Genomic DNA, 18499 nt, shown 5'->3' with positions numbered 1-18499 from the left:
TTTTCATTCCTCCTGGGAGATCTGCCATTTTCCAGAGTGTACTGTAAGCCACCTTACTTGCAACAAGCAAGCCAAAAACCTGTCAATAGTACAGTTGCCAACATGGTCTTCCAGAGATCAGCACCATGTTTTGGGACAACAAATACATCAATACACTGATGTCACTTGGTCTGTTCTCAGGCAGTGGCAAACAGTGCGTCTTTATAGAAAGGGTTCTCACATTACTGCGTGGTCACAAGCTTTACAATCATACCGATAATCTGAGATCCACGGGGGCACATGCATAAATCCATGCTGGGATTCTTGATTTTATCCTGCAGCAGCTGGTCTAGTTCACAGCGCAGCTCTTTCACCAGCTCAGCCACCTAACGCACATGGTAAAGCACAGAGGCAAGTCTAAGGCTCATGAAATGCATCTCCTGCATTCTAAACACAAGCACAGCTCTGCAGCACTCCCAGGATTATTCCTCTTTTTCCTTACCTGGTGAGAGGCAGCCACAAACCGTATCCATCCATCATCAAGAGAAATGACAAATTCTCCCTTCTGCAGCTGCATGTGAACCTGCCCGCCTCCAAGCAGGACCAGCGGGTACACTGACACCATACTGCAGTCTCGAATGAACACGCGGCTGGTCTTGATCTTCTCATGATACACCAGGTAGGGGCTCTCAAAGTGCCTAGTCTGGAACACATACACAACATCCCTCGTTGAAGTGCCACATCTCTTCCTACCTGCTCAGGCAAATATAGTCCTGCCTGCCTCTTCCACACAGGCCTCCCCTGCCTCTTTGACAGCTGCAAAGAACAGCAAATGTGCCTAAAATGCACCTGCATGACTAACAGATTCTCTCTGACCCGTAAGAGCTGCCAATCACTTTGCCAGTTACCCCTTGCTCCTTCCCACTTTGCAGTGGGCATGTGAGAAATCAGCTAGTTCATCAGTGTTGCCTCAAGGCTCCAAGTTCTCCATTTCATGCTAAGGACATTTTCATGTGCGTGTTTGTTACGCTCTTTCAAAGCAAGAGTGATGAACAGTTCAAAGTCTTTATAACTCAAATATGTGGTTAATGATTAAAAAACCACTTCTTAAAAGCAAGTAATTTATATCCTGGAAAAGAAATGAATCATCAAATATGGAAACAGACTTCATGAGACAAATATTACCACATATCATGGCAGAGAGAGAAGAGCTCTTATCTAACTATTAGCTATTAAGCTGAAAAGGAAATTAACTTCAGAGTTTGAGGACCCATAAAGAAACAAACCGGAGTATGTCCCTGAATTATTTACCAATAAATAATATTTCAGCTGAAGAGACAAAGCCTGGGGAGGGGCGGTGGGGAGAAGTCATCTACATGTATGAAGGTGCTACACACATGCATGCAATCTCAGTCAATACCAAGGAGAAGCCAGGGGAACATTGCAACTGCAACATTTTTTTGTGCAGTTTGGCAGACGCAACTTAAGAAAACATGAACTGGGGCGTTACTGCATCTGCTAATTCTACTCCAGAGGCTGGAGTTTAACTGTGTGCCCAAGAGGACACTCTTAACTCAGGAATGCACCATTATTTACAATTCTAACGACTGTTCAATCATGAAGATTTTTTTTTTTTAATAGGGACCCTCACTGTAATCTCAACCGCTCAAGCAAAGATTATTTTATAAAAGAGAGCATGCTTTGCAGAAAAAAAAATCCTGACCTGATAATTCACAGATGAAGGGTGAATGTGGACATAACCATCATTTTTGGTAACAAACTTCAGCTCTTCTGCTTTTGGTTGCATTTTCACCGCTCCTGTACTGGTCTTCTGGTATTTGCCCTCTGGCTTTTTCACCTGTATGGTAAGATAAAATGTTACAAAAATCTGCTGTACCAGAAAACCTTTTTAACTTATGTTTTAATTTTATCAACACCAGAAATTCTCAAGTAGTAACATGTCAAGTCACTAGAGACAGATATTACACTCTGGGTGCTGTCTAACCCTGACTGACTGTTCATTTGTAACCTCAGCCTTCTAAAAAGCTGTAATTTAAAGTAGCTTCTTAAGAACATTTGCTGCTGGCTTCTGTGTGACACTAAAATCAGCCTGTAGCAACAGCAGGAGTCTCAAGCAATACAAACTGGAGCTCAGCTTGCCTGGCTCTAACCCTATAAGCAGCAAGCCTTGGCAACGTAAGCCAGGCTCAAGGGTGCCACAATGAGCCCAAACTGAAAGCAGGCTGTGTGGATATGCCAGACAGCAGAAGGGAAAATGAAAAAGCATTCTTTTACCTGGACAACATTGGGATACAGTGCAGCACACAACATAGCTGAGATCAGCTTGATGTTCTCTGCATTCGAATTTGCCTGTGAAATTAATGCATGCATTAGGTATTCTACAGGTAAGTGTATAGAGGTAAAGCCCTGCTTCCGGAATGATTGAATTCTTGAAACTGGTTTACTTTTATAGCTGCACTGCTGTGCTTTATAGGGGAGGTCAGTTACTGCTCCTAAGGTCTCAGGCTAGACCAGGGCTATGTTACCCCCACTAACAATGGAGCAAATTGACCACCAACTATGCAGTTAGTGCCGAACCTAATTGTTCCCTAATGTCTGGCTATAAAGTGGCTTGTCCCTGAGAGAAAGCAAGCACAATGCACATGAGACTCTACAACTACCAAGCCCTTATCACCTCATCATGTAGCCCTAGGAGTCTCTGGCTCCGGAGGTACTGCTTTCTGAAGATTGTCCACAATGCTGAAATATTTCACTGCCTGCTCTGTAATGTAATTCTGTTCCCAAAATAAGGTTGGCACTAATCCCAACATTCAGGCCAGGTCATGAGTCAGACCCATGCCTTTCCACCAGTTGCTGACTTCTAATGTGTCAAGTCAGCAGTGTTTCACAGTCTTAAAAGGAGCAGGTTTCAGCTCACTTCCACATCCGGGCCTGTGCTTCCTGGGCACATAAGACCGCATGCAACTGAGGCTAGTATCAGCATGTACAATGTACAGGGAGGAAGAACAGAGCAGGTAGGAGGTGACTGTTGCCAGTGTGAGGTTACAAAGCCAGGCTGCAGCAAGAAGCCCACCAGTCTAGAGCCCACCTGGCACCCAGGTCAAATGAAAAACTGCAGCATCGTTTTGGAGCACGGAAATGCTGTGAATTACCTCTTCTCCTGTGGCATCCAACACACCATCACCTCCTTGGGACCACTTCTTCTCAATGTCCCTGGCTCTTAATCCCTCCTTCACAAACCCAATGTCAGAAAGCAGTTCTGTGAATTGCCGTTTCAGACTGGCAATTTCCTACAAACAGACAAAGGGTTGTAATGGGTGCCACACAGAGCAAGGAAAGTTTTCACCAGTTGCTTATTTTCATCACTAGGACTCTGCCAGTGTCTCAACCAGTCCCTGTGCAAGGCCACAAAAACTGACTTACCTGAAGAACTCTTCCTGACAGAAAGTTCTCCCTGCAGTAGTTGTAGCTTGCCTGAGAGCCCTCTTTGATACTTAAACGCCATCCCTAATTGAGAGGATGGGAGAAAACCTTTAATATTTCAGCTTGAATTTCAAGTACATCACAAACCTCTGAGACAGGCTACTGAATTTTAGCTCACCTTATAGGCCTGGAGAAGAGCTAGGTAGTCGCTGTTTCCTACTGCAAACTCCAACTTCTTTTTGTTTGCTTCTTCCCTTTTATCCCATGGTGACACCTAGACAGGCAGTAACAGATTAAGCATGTTCTTCCCCTCACAACTTAGACAAGCCATCGCAAGAGCTGCATGCCACATAATCTTTGGTATTTTCACAGCAGCTCAAAGATCAGAATGCAGATTTTCTCCATGGATAACAGAAAATATGAGGCATTCAAAAATGCCTAGTCAACAGCAGAGCACCTAAGCCCATTGCCCTATCTAACCACAAAAGATCCAAAGGTAAATTTCTGATTGACCAGCTCACAGAAAATACTTCATTTTGGGCAGACCTCTCTGCAGCTGCAGAATGCCAAGATCCATGAAAAACACCATCTGGCAAATCTTAGCAAGTTAATGGAGCTGAAGCTCAAATGAGAATGCCTATAATAGGGCACAGCAAGTCTAAAATCCACTTGGGTCTGAGAGAGAGAGAAGGCGATAGTAACTCAGGACATTCAAAAAGCTGAATTTAAGTTATTCTGTATCAGCATATAGAAACTTACAGCACTTGAAGTAGAAAATGGCCAATAAGCATATGGAAAACAATATGCAATTAAATAACTAGAACAATCTATTTCCAATTCTTCCACAGCTATCCTCAATACAAACTATTTGCACTACTAACGACAGCAATCAAAACTTCAAGAAAGTCTGACTTTTCATGCAAGTTTGTACATTGCAGTAGAAGATTAACAACAGTAAGAGCACCTGTAAATACAGCAGCTGATTCAAAAAGCCAAAGTGAAAGTGAACACACAAACTGAGATCCAAACTGAACCCTGCATTCACAGTTCAGACATGTCAACTTCATCATTATCGCTGTTTCGTAATTATTTCTAACTCCTTCTTTTATTACCATTAATTTTCAATTTTTACACCAGATTTGGACAAAATGGACTGGCTGTACTTCTTAGTTCAAATTAAAACTAATATCCACTCTGTTTCTACTATTCACTCATAAATAACATTCTTGTCACTGCTGCATAGTTTTGGTCTTCTGCTTGTAACTGGACTTTTTTAATGAGCACTGCGTTAACATATAAACAATGTAGGCTAAAAAGGAGAATTAAAATACTCAAGTGTAGTACGCTGCAAGTTACAACAGTGTTTTGCTGCTGCATGAAAACATACTGCTTTCAAAGCGGGATACACGGTTAAGAATACTTACAAAAGGTGACTTAAAGGCCAGACTGGCTGCTATAGTTAGTGCAGGATCCAGGCAGCGGAAGATGGTGCCAAACAGCATTAGCTTGCCAATCCTGACATCAACAGGCAGAGAAGCCAAGTGATATCCCAGAGGGGTGAGCTTTTCATCTGGAGTTAATGCTCCCAAGTCTTGTAGTCGCAGCTTTGATGCTCGCAAAGACTCAGTTCTAGGGGGCTCAATTAGTCGTGATAAGACAGAGTGAAGACTCTGTGCAGAAAACATCTCCAGAATCTTAATTCTTAAGGAGGGAAAAAAAAATTTAAAAAGAAAAAAGAAAGAAAGAAAAAAAAAGGCAGCTTAGTTCCATACACAGGGCAAAAAAAGGAAGCTTTCGTAAAAACAAACAAAAAAAACCCCAACAGAAAACATGATTCTAAGAACATGCTCCCTAGAAGAGGGCCTGTAATGCGTATTTCAAGTCAGGAAGCAATGTGAAATAATAGCTGGGGGGCAGCGTACCTCATCCAACCTCACAGAGTCCATAAGAACAGATTCCTATTTAGCACACTAGGGTTTAAAATAAAGTTTTTACTGTAAAAAAAAAATTTGTATCGTTTCATTTCCTTTTTGTACAAAGTGGTGCACAGTGTGCAGCAGGGATAGGAGAACCTCTTATTTAGTATTTGCATGATGGTGGTGCTTGATCCAGGTTGTGGCTTTACTGCACCATGCTGTACAGAAACACCATAGGAGCGTAAAGTGACAAATATCTACCGTGGGTCTGGAGTACAGTAATGTAACTGTCTTCTCTGGTGATAAGAGATCTGAGAGACGTATCTTTTTCCTAGGATCAGATGAGAGCTAAGGAATGTGAAGAAGGACAGGGAGAACTGGTGGAGGGTGCGATTAGGGGGGGCTCTGGATGCAGAGGCAATGTGATAGTAAGATCAAAGCAGCCAGCCAACAGAGCCTTAGATCTCCAGAGCAAGTTTCTTGGTTTCACGATGTGAGAAAACACTGAGGAAACTAAACACCTTGGTAATGGCATTCCAGGTAGACGCTGCAGTGGAGGAAGGACATTCTGCATGCTGGCTTTTTCAGGCAATGCAGGAACAACAGCTCACCTTAGACAAAGCTGCTCCAAGGGCACTCTCTGAATTTCTGGTAACTGCTGTTTTATAAGCTGATGGTTGTAGTGATGGCTACTGAAAAGATGAAAGCAGACGCCTGAGGCTACACGGCCTGCTCGCCCTTTCCTTTGCAGAGCATTGGCTTTGGACACAAATGTGTCTTCCAGACTTTCCATTCCTTTGCTTGGGTCATATCTACAGGAGAGCAAGAAACAGGCTTATATTCACGAGTGCAGAGTGAATAGGCTGGAGGTCAAGCAGGCAGATGCTGCCAACTTCTGTATGAACACAATCCCCACCCCTGCAGTTGGATCTGAGTCTAGACTGGCTTCCTCCACCTTGCAGCAGCTTTCTGCAGATCAAGTTCCTTCAAGTTTTTCCCAGCTCTTTGGAAAGCTAAAGTATGCAGCTCAAGGCATAGAGCAGCTTCCCAGATCACAAAGCCCTGAGGAATGAATCCCAGTACCTTTTCTCTTTCATTTTTCCAGAATCAATCACATAGACCACATCATCAATGGTGACAGATGTTTCTGCAATGTTTGTAGAGATGATGATTTTGATAACTCCTGCAGGAGGCCTGAGGAACACAGACTGCTGTTCGTCACTAGACAGTGAAGAATGAAGCGGATAAACAACACACCTGGAAGGACAACATGACAGCATGCTCAGTGCATCTCCAGCCTTTTCCCTCTTGGGAACAATCTGCCTGCACACACTTTTGCCTTACTAATACTAGACACTGCCCACAGCCATTCAAATCAATATAAAGCCAGCAAACCTCTCTGCCCTATCACCTTTAAGACACAGAACCATAGAATCATTTAGGTTGGAAAAGATCCTTAATATTGAGTCCAACTACCATGTCCCTAAGCGCCACATCTACACGTCTTTTAAATACCTGCAGGGATGGTGACTCAACTACTTCCCTGGGCAGCCTGTTCTAATGCTTGATGACCCTTTTGGTGAAGAAATTTTTTCTAATATCCAATCTAAACCTCCCCTGGCACAACCTGAGGCCATTTCCTCTTGCCCTATCGCTTGTTATTTGGCAGAAGAGACCGACACCCACTTCATTACAACCTCCTTTCAGGTAGTTGTAGAGAGCAATAGAGGTCTCCCCTGAGCCTCCCCTTCCCCAGACTAAACAACCTCAGTTCCCTCAGCCGCTCCTCATAAGACTTGTTCTCCAGACCCTTCACCAGCTTTGTTGCTCTTCTTTGGACACACTCCAGACCCTCAATGTCTTTCTTGTAGTGAGGGGCCCAAAACTGAACACAGTATTTGAGGTGCGGTCTTACCAGTGCTGAGTACAAAGGGACAATCACTTCCCTAGTCCTGCTGGCCACACTATTTCTGATACATGTTCTAAGGGAAGGTGGAGAAGTTTACAGAAGGGATAGGTCTCAGAATGGAGTTGAGCAAAAATTCTGCCTCTTTTGAAGAGTCTAGAATCTGCCATTTACAATGCCAGACTGGAAGAAATCACTGCAGCTAAACTTGCCATGGACATCTGTGTAAAACCTTCTTAGTCAAGGAGATCCAATTACATCTCCATGTAACAATCTAAGGCCAAATGCAACCACAGCTGAATGTGTCTCAGCAAACATTCTGAAAGAGAACAAGGGTCAAGGTGATGTTTTCAACAGTCCACTGGATCATGCAGAGCACAAAATGAAGAACACTCATCACTAGGGTCTCCGAGAACTTCAACAATTAACCTTCCTGAGCTGAGGAGAAAAAAACAAAAAAAGCAAGCCAACAAGATAGTAGAAAAGGAATTAACCTGACTGGAGTCAAGATCTTCATATCAAGCTCTCACACATTTAATAACCTTTATTTATCCCCAGATGAAGGCAGGTTTTGTGCAGGAAGCTACTCTTTATTTATGGGTAAAGACCGATAGTTTTGGAGCTTTTCTGCCTTACCTCTTGCTGTGCCTGTTATTAAAAAGAGCATTAGACTGGAGCTGCTCATAAAGCATCTTGATTTCTGCTAGACCAGGCAAAAATATCAACACAGCACCTATATACGTTGATTTTAAAAAAAAAAAAAAAAAATCATTTAACAGAAAGGACTGCATGATATTTTATCAATATGCAGAAGGCCCAAGTCAAAACTCCAGCTCTGTTTTGTAACTGTTGTACAAAAACCACACATGCTGCAACAGTCCCTCACCGAAGACTTTCCAAAGTAGACGATTCTCTCACCTTCCCCATCCCATGTATATTAGGAGCTTTGTTACTCAAATAGAATTTTATTTTTTTCAAAAATAGTAACTACAGAAACTCAGCATGAAAACATTAGCTTTGGGCTGCCTATAAGCACACAGCCTCCATGAATCTACTTTTGTTTATCTCTCAAGGACAATGAAATTACCTGGGGGGTATGAATGTCTGCCAGCAACTATCCACTCCAGCAAGGCTTCAATTAATTCCAGATTAACTTTGTCCAAGTCCATGACAGACATTGTTTTCAACACTGTCTTGTTAATCCCTGCGGAAAAAGAAAATAAAACACTCAGTAAGTCCAACTCTTGTAAAAAGCATCTGCTGGATACATTGAACCAGTGTGGATGCACAACCAACCACACCTTGGTTTAAACAGCATTTGGCTTAGACCAGACAGGTAGCTCCATAAGTGACTCAATGCATCACATTCCCCCTTCCATGCTTTCCTCTGTTTCAGCTCTTCCCTTCCTTTCTCATGCGCACACCTGTGCACAGCCTAGACCAGGATTCATCTACTAGCAGAATGACATGCGCACATTCTAGTAGTAAGAGGAGCCGAAAGCCTTCATATGGCCACTTACAGATACCTCAAGGACTACCTTCTCAAGCTCTCTCTTCTCCCTTCCAATGTTTCTTACACCAACTCATAAAGACACCCAGATTCCCTTACTCTTCTGAGCTGGTAACTGTCTAGCAGGAATCTGAAGCTTTTAAGCAATGGGTCTCACCCAATACCACTGTGGAGCTCACCATAAGGGTGTGCAGAGAGGAACTCTTCAGGACTAAGCACAGGGAGGATTTTAATGATGACGGAGTGGGAAGTTCATGGAAAGGTCTGCCTCTCTTATTAAGCCATTCACAGAGTGACTGAATTTCTCAAGGAAGGCTTGTCATGCTGAAGTGATCCCCTTGAAGTGGGCAGATACATGCTGTGCTTTAAGTAAAGCTGCTCCAGCAAGAACACATACAGAGAAGAAAGTGAAATTAACAAGGCATCTGAAAAGGGATGGAAAGAGATAGTAGCTAAAAACTGTCCATTTTCAGGTGTCAAGAACTGTTTTCAGCCAAGATGTTTGTTCTACTTTAAGAGAACAATAGGTTCTCTTTTTTTTTTCTTTTTCTTTTTTTTTTTTTTTTTTAAGCTGGCAGGAGGTTTCTGATCCAGAGAAGTAGTGACCTGCTTAGCTTCAAAAGTACAAAACTCTGAATTATATACATGCATTCAACATACAATATTATATGCTAACATACCATGTTGGCTGGCAAATGCCAATTTATTAGATTTAAGAAGGAGCTCACCTTTATATCGTGTAAGGAGCTGCTTCAGAGTTAATTTTTGGTCTGGGTCTGAATCTCTGACAACTGTGTCAGTGCCCTCCAGAACACCAGCACGTCTCAGGTCCTCCTCTACTTCTTCAAATGCAGTCCTTTTGTGTCTTCCATTTTGTTTGTTTTCTTGCTTTGTCTTGCGCCTGTAGGGACTACTGTCCTCTAAAACATACCTGAACATCAGAAAAACATTTAGTGGTGTGGAAAGAAGCCTAACAGTCTCCTTCGAAGAATTAGCTACAGAGACAGGGTATCAAAAGTATTTATATACAAATCTGAGAGGCGCTTTGTATAAATGGGTTGCAAAACCATAGACAGTATCAAGGTCAAGGTGTCCTTCTATACTGGGATGTTAATCTTTTAAAAGCTGTGACGCAAAAAACTAGGACTGCAAACTTGATCTTGACAGCTAAGTGGGCAGCTCAGAGCAACAATCTGCAAGTAATTTGCAATAGCTGATCAATTTACTATCTGGAATATCTGAGCTGCTGTGACGTTCCAGTAATTACAAATGGTAACAGGAATCTGGTACCTGAGCTGCAAGGTAGGGCTTACAAAAAGGAATTGTTTGGTATCCTGCATTTGTCACCTTCAGTGCTGAAATCTACCTTCAAATTTCTTTTGCTTGCCAATGCCTAACCACCACTGAAACAAGTAAAGCACAAGCACTGACAAACTCTTCATGGCAAAGCTCTTTTCTTCAGTACTTATGTGGTATCTAATGCAGAAAGGCTTGTTTTGGCATGAGATCCTAGACCCCACTGCAGTATAAGAAGTATGGTTTAAAGTCAGTGTTTTAGTAGAACTCCAAGACTGCAAGTGATGGCAGAGATTTGAGAGGATTTGATTTTTAAATCTGTGCACAGAACTACTGCAGTCTCAAGGTCAGTAGTGCAACCTCAAAGGCCAAATACATCTGAGAATGTTTGGGAATTTCATACCTTGTCATTGCAATCACATCTTCCAGAAAAAACTGATCCACAGGAAATGTTCGACCTAAAAGGAAACATGAGAATAAATCTACATGCCACACAACACACTCAAAAGATGAAAAAGACAGAAGATGGTTATCATTTCACACAGGTTATTATGTCATACACTGGCTTCACAGCTCTCATCTATACTGCACTCTTCAACACAATTTTTGTCGAGGACAAACAGTAAATGTTTTCCAAGCATGGTTTGGTAACATGCACTTACACAGTCAGAGAAGGGCTGATACACTTAGGGGAACATACCCATGAGGCTACGTGTTTCTGTCATGCTCCATGTAATGACTTAGCAATTTAAAAGGAACATTTGGCTAAATGTCGCATCCAGCTGGATCCTCTCACTGCTTCTTTTTCACAAGGATAGAGAAAAGTCTTCAGCTGTGGTGAAACTAGCTCAGAGAACCATGTCATGCACACCATGTCATTTTTGTCTTTTGGGGAAGGAAATTCTGCTGGTACAGAGACAGCACAAAAAAGGCTCCATTTCCAAGTCTTCTCTCTCCTAAATCTCATTGGACTTTCCTTCTACGCCCTTGGAATCATTGTATAAATCCTCATCTTGCCACTTCGCAAATTAGCCCCTTGCACTTGAATTGAGAACACTTCACAAGCAGAAATACTGAAAACAAACCCCTGAAACAATGAATGTGATAAGATAGTAAAAATGAATGGTTTTCACCTGGTATGTTAATAATTGGACAGGAGTGAAAGTATTGAGAAAAAAGCTCTGCATTCAAGGTGGCACTCATTAGTATGATGCGCAGGTCTGGCCTCTGAACCATTATATCCTTCAAAACCAGCAGCAAGAAGTCACTGAAGAAAACAAGCAAAAAAACATTTGAATTTCTTCAGTGCTAACTTTCAGAGTCTGTTCTTTTCTCCCCATTCTGTCCACCCTCCTGGTGTTTTCAATAGCACAGTGATACTATCACAGAAGCACGAGCTTCTCAGAATGGCTGGAGGCTAATAATGCAGTAAATTAATGGAAGGTAATCTGCTTACTTTTTGGTTGTCCCTTACTAGAGTGTCAGGATTACTTGGCAAATTCATTTAAGCAACAAAAAGCTCTAGCTACCTTATAAATTAATTACACTAATGACAACACAAGAACATTAGGTAACAAATTAACTCAAAGTAACAGATGAGTCCTTTTTGCTCCTCTTCCTCACTTGAATCTCTTTCCTGCTCACTGTATTCTTCCCTACGTACTTATAGCTTTTGTGGCATGCCTAGAAGACTGGCTTGAAGTGATTTTAGATGAGAAGGAAGAAGAATCCTTGAGAGATAGCCCTTTTATGAGGCTAAAATATAATCTGAGCTGTAGAATAATGGGTCACAGTCAAAGCCTCCTGGAAACCCACTGCACTGCAGTGTTTCACAAGGAAAACATCAAAGAAAAGAATCCTTGCCACTTAGTTTACAGAGATACTGACAGACATTATCTTTTGCCTGGCATCAGCCTGTAAGTGGGGTAAAACTGCAGGAGGCTGGAGCAGGATAGGATGAGACTCTCTAGAACTAGTAAAATCTACAGACTGGAAGAAAACATGAGCACTTGTCCCTTGCAGGTGCTCTGCTGAAACCTGCATCAGGAGAAATAACTCCCAAAAGGGCATGCGAAGACTTAGGGTATTTGGTGAAAGCTGAAACAAGGGAAGAATAAGAACCAGACAACTATGGTTAAAAAGTTACTTAACCCTCCAGCCGCATCCAAAACCTCTTTTCAACACCACTGCAACGTGATGGCAGATTGGAGGCATAGAAATTTAAGAGAGACATGCTTTCTTTGCAAGCTGTTGCAACACAACTTCCTACTGCCCAAAGACAAGAACCTAAAATCAGACTCCTTCCACCATCCCACGTTACTGCCACAGGATTAACAAGTCTGACTTCAGTTACTTGCACCTTAGTCACCTTCATCCTTCTGACTACATTTATTCATTTTGCTTATGGGATAAGAGATTATTTACCTTTCTTCTGTTCTTTCATGAACTTCATCAACAATAATGTGTGTGATTCCCTGCAAAGTCAGATCTCCTTCCAGCCTTCTCAGCAGCACACCAGTAGTGCAGTACAAGAGTCTGGTAGCTGAGGACTTGAATGGTAAGACAAAGCATTCAGTTGACTTTGTGCAGCTTAACATAGTGCGAAGAGAATATGAGTTGCTGTAAAGCATTCAGTTTCAGCTGAGTGCCAGGTTTGACAGAAAGGGAACAACCAATCCCTGCTGGAGACAGCCTAAAGCATTTTTCTTTCTTGATTAAAACTTAAAAGCATCTGCTTCTTACCAAGGGGCACTGCAGTAAACAAAAAATCTGAACTGTTTTTCCTGTGGAAGTTGCTTTCTGATAAACAACTCAGATCTCTGTCCCTAGAAAGATTTAGTGAATCTCTTTTTTAACATAGTTCTTGGAAAAAGCAATCAGCTGCAACGTAGACAAAATTTCACTTCCAAGACAGCAGTTTGAATTCAACCCCCCCTTCTGGCTGACTGAAGCTGTACCCTTCAATCTCCACTTGGGAGACAAATGGAAATGGAGACAAGTGGAAATGAAGTCAGTAGCCTTCCAGAGGACAGAAGTATTACTCATACTCTCAGACCCCTTCACTTGTCTCAACAGAAAGCAAAACAACAATACAAGACATAGTACTGCACTCTCATTCTGTAAAGTGGACAGTGCAACTTGAGATGAAATAAAAATAGAATATATTTCACAATATAATATAAAATATAGGTGATACAGACTTGCTTATCTCACTGTATCACAGATACAGGGCAGAGATTCTGTACGCTAGAGAAGCGCTAAGCACATTTTAATAGAACTAAACGAAAACCAACAAGCAAAGCATATATACCTTTACACTTTCTAGACGGATCTGATATCCAACAGTGAGTCCAATCCTTTCTGTTCTTTCTTTGGCTACACGTTCAGCCACAGAAATGGCAGAGATCCTGCGAGGCTGAGTGCAGATGATGTTTGCAACTCTGCTTGGAGATCCTTGCAATGAAGCATCCAAAATAAACTGAGGAATCTGAGTGGTTTTCCCACATCTGCACGACAAAATCAGGGATTAATTAAAAAAACCCACAAACCCAACACCTTCCATCCAGTAATTAAGATGACTGCATTCCACTTGAAATTTGCTTTGTTTCATTGGTGTCATCCTTCACATGAAGTTCACCTAGGACTGCTGTCACTGGTCACAGATGGACCATGACCCTAATCTTTTCAGGACACGGATACATATTTCACATTCTTCTGTGTATATGTTGATACATAAAGTCTGTATGTGCAATCACACTCTTACCCCGTCATGCCGCTCACAACAAGAACTTGGTGGCTCTTCAGCAAATCAAGAATGCTTTCTCTCTCTTGCCATGCAGGGAGCTTCTGTCTTTCATACAACATGGACTGGAAGTGCCTAGAAGACTGATGCACAAAACCAGACAGCATAGCAGTAAGAACACCACTGGAGTGGAACAGAACCATTTGAAACAGCAGCCTGTGGCTTAAATATTTATTTCTCTAAAGTAAGCACGAAAACAGATATTCTGTTCTGTACATTATACCTTTTTCAGCCGAAATTGTGTGCAGATTTTAACATTTTCGTTATACAGAGACTTTGCCTGCACATCATACTTTTTGGAAAGCTTTTTCTTGAGATTCACGTAACTCTCATTCTCCCCAACAACTTGTTCAGGTTCATTTTCCTCCTCCTCCTCTTCTGCCACCTCCTCTTCTTCCTGAGGCTCTGACACTGTTGAAGCTTGAGACAGAGAATGTATAGTAAGGAACAGGACCTCATCAGTGCTGCACAAAAGAGACATGTTCCAGGAGCATTCTCAACAAAGAACCTTGTTAGACTGGAGCTGAGGGTCTGCAGGACTGTTTTTGACATGCATTTAGTTCAACGCTACCAGCAAACCCCCTCTCACCCCATCAAACAAACCACAACTTCTCCAGCTCCAACCCACTTGTCACTATCCCTGCACCAGCTGTGCTCTGCAACGCCATGGTCTGGGTGGCCACATGGCGAACACGAGGCTGGTAACTTGTCTGCCTTCCTGAACCACACGACCACTTCTATGGAGCACAAGACTGTGATAGCAGCACCAGCTTAAATTAATAAAAACTACACTGTAACATTAAATGTTAAGCCACTGCCAAGTACTTTTAAACCAAGGCTGAAACTGGACCAGGTACTTCAGTGCCTACTGCCTATCAATTGAAGTGGGATTTCCTCAGACAGTAAGCCAGCCCTTGAAAGTTTTAAGGCTACATGTATCTAAACAAGGTATTTTATAACATAAGGAAGATTATCTGGAATCTCTGATTTCAATTTCTGGAACAAAGCTGTCTTTCTGTGGAGCTGCTAAAAAAATGTAAAAATTTGTTTTACTATAACAAAAAAACAGGCTGTCACTCTTTAGGTGCTCTAAAACATGATGCAGTTGTTCTTGAAAACTCTCTTGAAGACAAGTTTGCCTTCGATAAAACAGTTTTGGAATTGAGAGCTTGAAGGTCATCTATACCACAGAGTTGCTGTCAGCCTGCCATAAGTGACAGTGCTAACTCTTCCCCTGTGAAATCAACCTAGTTGCACTTGCATGCAAAAAAAAGGATGGTACCTTGAACAACATTCTAGAACCGCTTGCAACATTTACTTAAATCCACCTTACTTAGCCTTAAATCCACCTTTACAAAATTCATTTTGAGGAGGGATTGGTAATTTTAAGTAATTTTTTTTTTTAAAAAAAGATGTTTCTGAATTGATGAGTAGCAGATGCATCAAAGCTTGCAAGCAACCTTTCCCGTACCCTTCCAAGCACACTTCTATTGTCAATTTTAGTGAGCTCACACCACATCTCTCAATGGCCTTTTCATTGTGTGGGCAGAGGCATCGCTCACTCTGCCAATCCAAACTCATTAGCTCTGTGCTCCTTTAACTCAGTTCTTGCCAGCAGAAAACCTCTCTGCTGCAGCTTTATTATGGAAGGGACTTCCTGAGGCACAGACAGATTATGGATCTGGCTCACCACATGACCTTAATCTTCAGAAATAGATTTGGAACAGATGCCCGAATTGGGCTCTTTGCCTTCTCTTTTTTTTTTTTTTTTTTAATCTTTTTGACTGTTCTTAGCCCAGAAACGATAGAGGGGAACTTGGTGTACCTTCGGATATTCGATTTGAACCAGATGTACTCTCTGTCTGTAGCTTTACTGAAGGTGTTGCCAGCAGCGACATAGGAGGAACACTATACTTGTGGTGAGTATTTTTAAGTAACTCGCTTATTTCAGATTCATCTTCTAAGCAAGTCACTAACGTGTACACCACTGGTTCGTTAGATTCTGCAGCTATCAAGGCCTTTCCAAAGAGGAATTCAGCAATGTGTAAACGACAAGCAAGAGGTAGGTTCTCGTTGGTGGAATAAAATGCCACAAGAGGTGCCTGGAGTGGATACTTGTTTTCTTCAGGAAATCTTACTTCAAGTTCATATACGGGACCATCGCTGTTAGGTCTGAGATGAGCATCATCTACAGAGTTCCTGGCTGGTTTTAATGGGTGGTTTGGAGGGAATTCATGTCCAAATCTGCATTTTGAACCAAACCTGCAGCCTCCTTGGAGATAAAATTTACATATTTCCTTTGAAGTTTGCTTTGCTGTGTCCCTAGTACAACCACCCTTTTGTTTAGATTTGCTGAGCCTATTTGCTAGGTACGCCAATTCCAAACTAAAAGTCCAAACACGGTTTTGAATTCTTTCCACAAATTTTTCTCCATATATTGACCGGAGGGCAAAAGCCTCTTCTTGTCTCTGTTCTAAACATTCTTCTTGACTGGCTTCAGCACCTGCTGCAGAAACCTGCATCTTCTCTCCATATCTTTCAGTAAAGCACCGCAATAGCAAATACTCCAATGATGCCCCAATATTACCATTGCAGGATCTCAGTACTCTCCTACAACGCTCACTGTCAAAACCATACCTGCCACAAAACAGAGACAACATGGCAACAAGTGAGTGACAGAGACTTGTATGAAGCAAAATAACCACAGATCTGCTTGATTAGGCTTACAGTAAGGAAGCATGTATGGCATGAGATACTATTACTACTATTGGGGGAAGAAAATCCCACACCAAAATATGTATGCTATTTTAAATGACAGTGGCAGGCAGTAATTTGGTGTCTGTGAATGCTAGTCTATTGTTTATAAGGTGACAAATTAGTTTATGTGGCAACTATCTCACACCTCAGAATGTAGCACATAATAGTTACAGGATTAGATTTCCCAGTTAAACTATATAAATTAAATTCTTCAGAAAAAGCTGAGTCGTCTCACATATAAAACACTGTCAAACAAAGCAAAAACAGTTAATAAATGCTCATATCTGAACAAAATGGATGAAGAACACTTACAAGGTCTTGAAACATTACCTACCTGGAAGAAATATACATATAACAGCAATGCTCCCTGAGCTTTCCCAATATCTGTTTCATTGTCTTGGAGAAAGAACTAAAAATTTCACTGAAAAAAGGCGGGAGTGATTTCTTTTCATAAAACCATTATTTTAAATTCATCTAGCTGAGGATTAAATTTGTAGGAGATACAAACTCATCAGTTCTGCACATAGAACTTCCCTGGAGTCAAGAGGAAGTCCAAGCACTGAGGGCTTACAGTATCAAGACTAGTGATTTACCTCTTCAGGATACATATTATTCACTGAAAAGCATCACCTGGAGAGTTTGTGCACGGCAAACAAAGACACTTCATTTTCCAAAATTCTGTGCTCAGCTGGCTCAGCAGACGACCTTGGTATTATGTCAGAAACTTCCTGATCTGTTGACCAGCACTGTTCATCATCAAGGTAATCAGGTTCGTCATCGTCTTCACCAGAACCAGCTACTCTGATAAAAAGAGTTATCAAATTAAAATGAAATAAAATTATACTGTTGAGTACACACAAAACTCTGCCTCTGCAGTTCTAAATCCTCCATTTAAATGGAGGATTCTTCTACCCTTTTCCCAGAGTTAATATTGTAGAAGAACAAAGCAGACTCAAAACCACAAGATTTGAGATCAAATTAAAAGTTAAGGGAAAAAAGAATACTGTTTTCATTTCTAACAGTGTGCCTGTTAAAGCGTGCTCGTCTAGAAGAGCTAGAAGTAGTGCCTCCGTTTAAACTAACTCTGATTCAGGAGCCAGCTCCGGCCCTTGAAGCTCTTGAAGAAGTTCTTTCACTCTCCTCTGATTCTCTGATGTCATGTGTATGGTCTGCAGAGGCATTCTCGCTTCAGGTCTCTGTTTCGTTTGCCCTCCTCTTCTGGCAGGGGCATTTGATCTAAAAATTAAAACAGAACATAACAATGACTTATTTGCCTGGCTCAAATGATCTTGACTGAATTGGGAAGTGTTAGGACCCCACCCTGTAATTCAAAACAGGAAAACCAAAATAAGACAAGTCCATCACCAAGGATTATTGGGTTCATTCTTACATGACCAGGAGGTATGTGTCTGTATCTGCGCACACACATGCATGCATATATGTATTTTATCCTATGCCAAATCCAAAGTGATTTAATAAACATTTTGCTAGGTAAAGCTGTTCTCAGACTACAGTACAACCATGTATTTCTAAGCTAGATTGGTCGGAATACATTCAGGATACTAAATTCGTTCTAAATTGCTTATTTTCCATGGCCCAGCTTCTGCTTTGTAATACACAAAAATGAATATCCTGTGTTTATTAGTGTTTTCTGATCAAAGACGTTCTGAAATTACTTTATGACTGAAGAAGAAAATCAGAGGTTCTAATATTTTTAAAAAAAAACAACTTTCCTAGCTATAAAATGTTAAAAATGTTAATCAAAAAAGACATGTAAAAACTGCTTCATACTGAAACAGCTTCATCACTCCTTCACTCTTCTGTATATTCAAAGATGTCCAAAAACCAGCCCCAAAGTATCCCAAACATCTCTATGCCACCACCACCCC

General features: G+C 41.5%; 1 protein-coding gene across 1 annotated transcript in view; it reads right to left on the bottom strand.

Annotated features, from left to right (window-relative positions):
- Positions 1-221: 221 nt before the first annotated feature.
- Positions 222-18499, bottom strand: part of DHX57 (DEAH (Asp-Glu-Ala-Asp/His) box polypeptide 57) — a gene marked incomplete at its 5' end in the record, with an annotated part of 18505 nt that continues 227 nt past the window's right edge. The window contains 22 exons of the mRNA XM_009588066.1: positions 222-365; positions 482-682; positions 1703-1837; positions 2275-2349; positions 3153-3290; positions 3424-3507; positions 3602-3697; positions 4848-5124; positions 5951-6151; positions 6423-6596; positions 7882-7978; positions 8333-8449; positions 9484-9686; positions 10455-10509; positions 11185-11318; positions 12476-12600; positions 13362-13557; positions 13815-13936; positions 14077-14273; positions 15679-16490; positions 17241-17411; positions 17694-17846. Coding sequence (XP_009586361.1) covers positions 222-365; positions 482-682; positions 1703-1837; positions 2275-2349; positions 3153-3290; positions 3424-3507; positions 3602-3697; positions 4848-5124; positions 5951-6151; positions 6423-6596; positions 7882-7978; positions 8333-8449; positions 9484-9686; positions 10455-10509; positions 11185-11318; positions 12476-12600; positions 13362-13557; positions 13815-13936; positions 14077-14273; positions 15679-16490; positions 17241-17411; positions 17694-17846 — 3907 coding nt within the window. The remainder of the gene's footprint in view (positions 366-481; positions 683-1702; positions 1838-2274; positions 2350-3152; positions 3291-3423; positions 3508-3601; positions 3698-4847; positions 5125-5950; positions 6152-6422; positions 6597-7881; positions 7979-8332; positions 8450-9483; positions 9687-10454; positions 10510-11184; positions 11319-12475; positions 12601-13361; positions 13558-13814; positions 13937-14076; positions 14274-15678; positions 16491-17240; positions 17412-17693; positions 17847-18499) is intronic.

Source organism: Fulmarus glacialis, unplaced genomic scaffold (assembly GCF_000690835.1).
Source record: "Fulmarus glacialis isolate BGI_N327 unplaced genomic scaffold, ASM69083v1 scaffold38521, whole genome shotgun sequence".
In the NCBI taxonomy this organism is placed as follows: domain Eukaryota; kingdom Metazoa; phylum Chordata; class Aves; order Procellariiformes; family Procellariidae; genus Fulmarus; species Fulmarus glacialis.
Note: the sequence above shows the minus strand (reverse complement) of the source record. Positions and strands in the feature narration are given on the sequence as shown.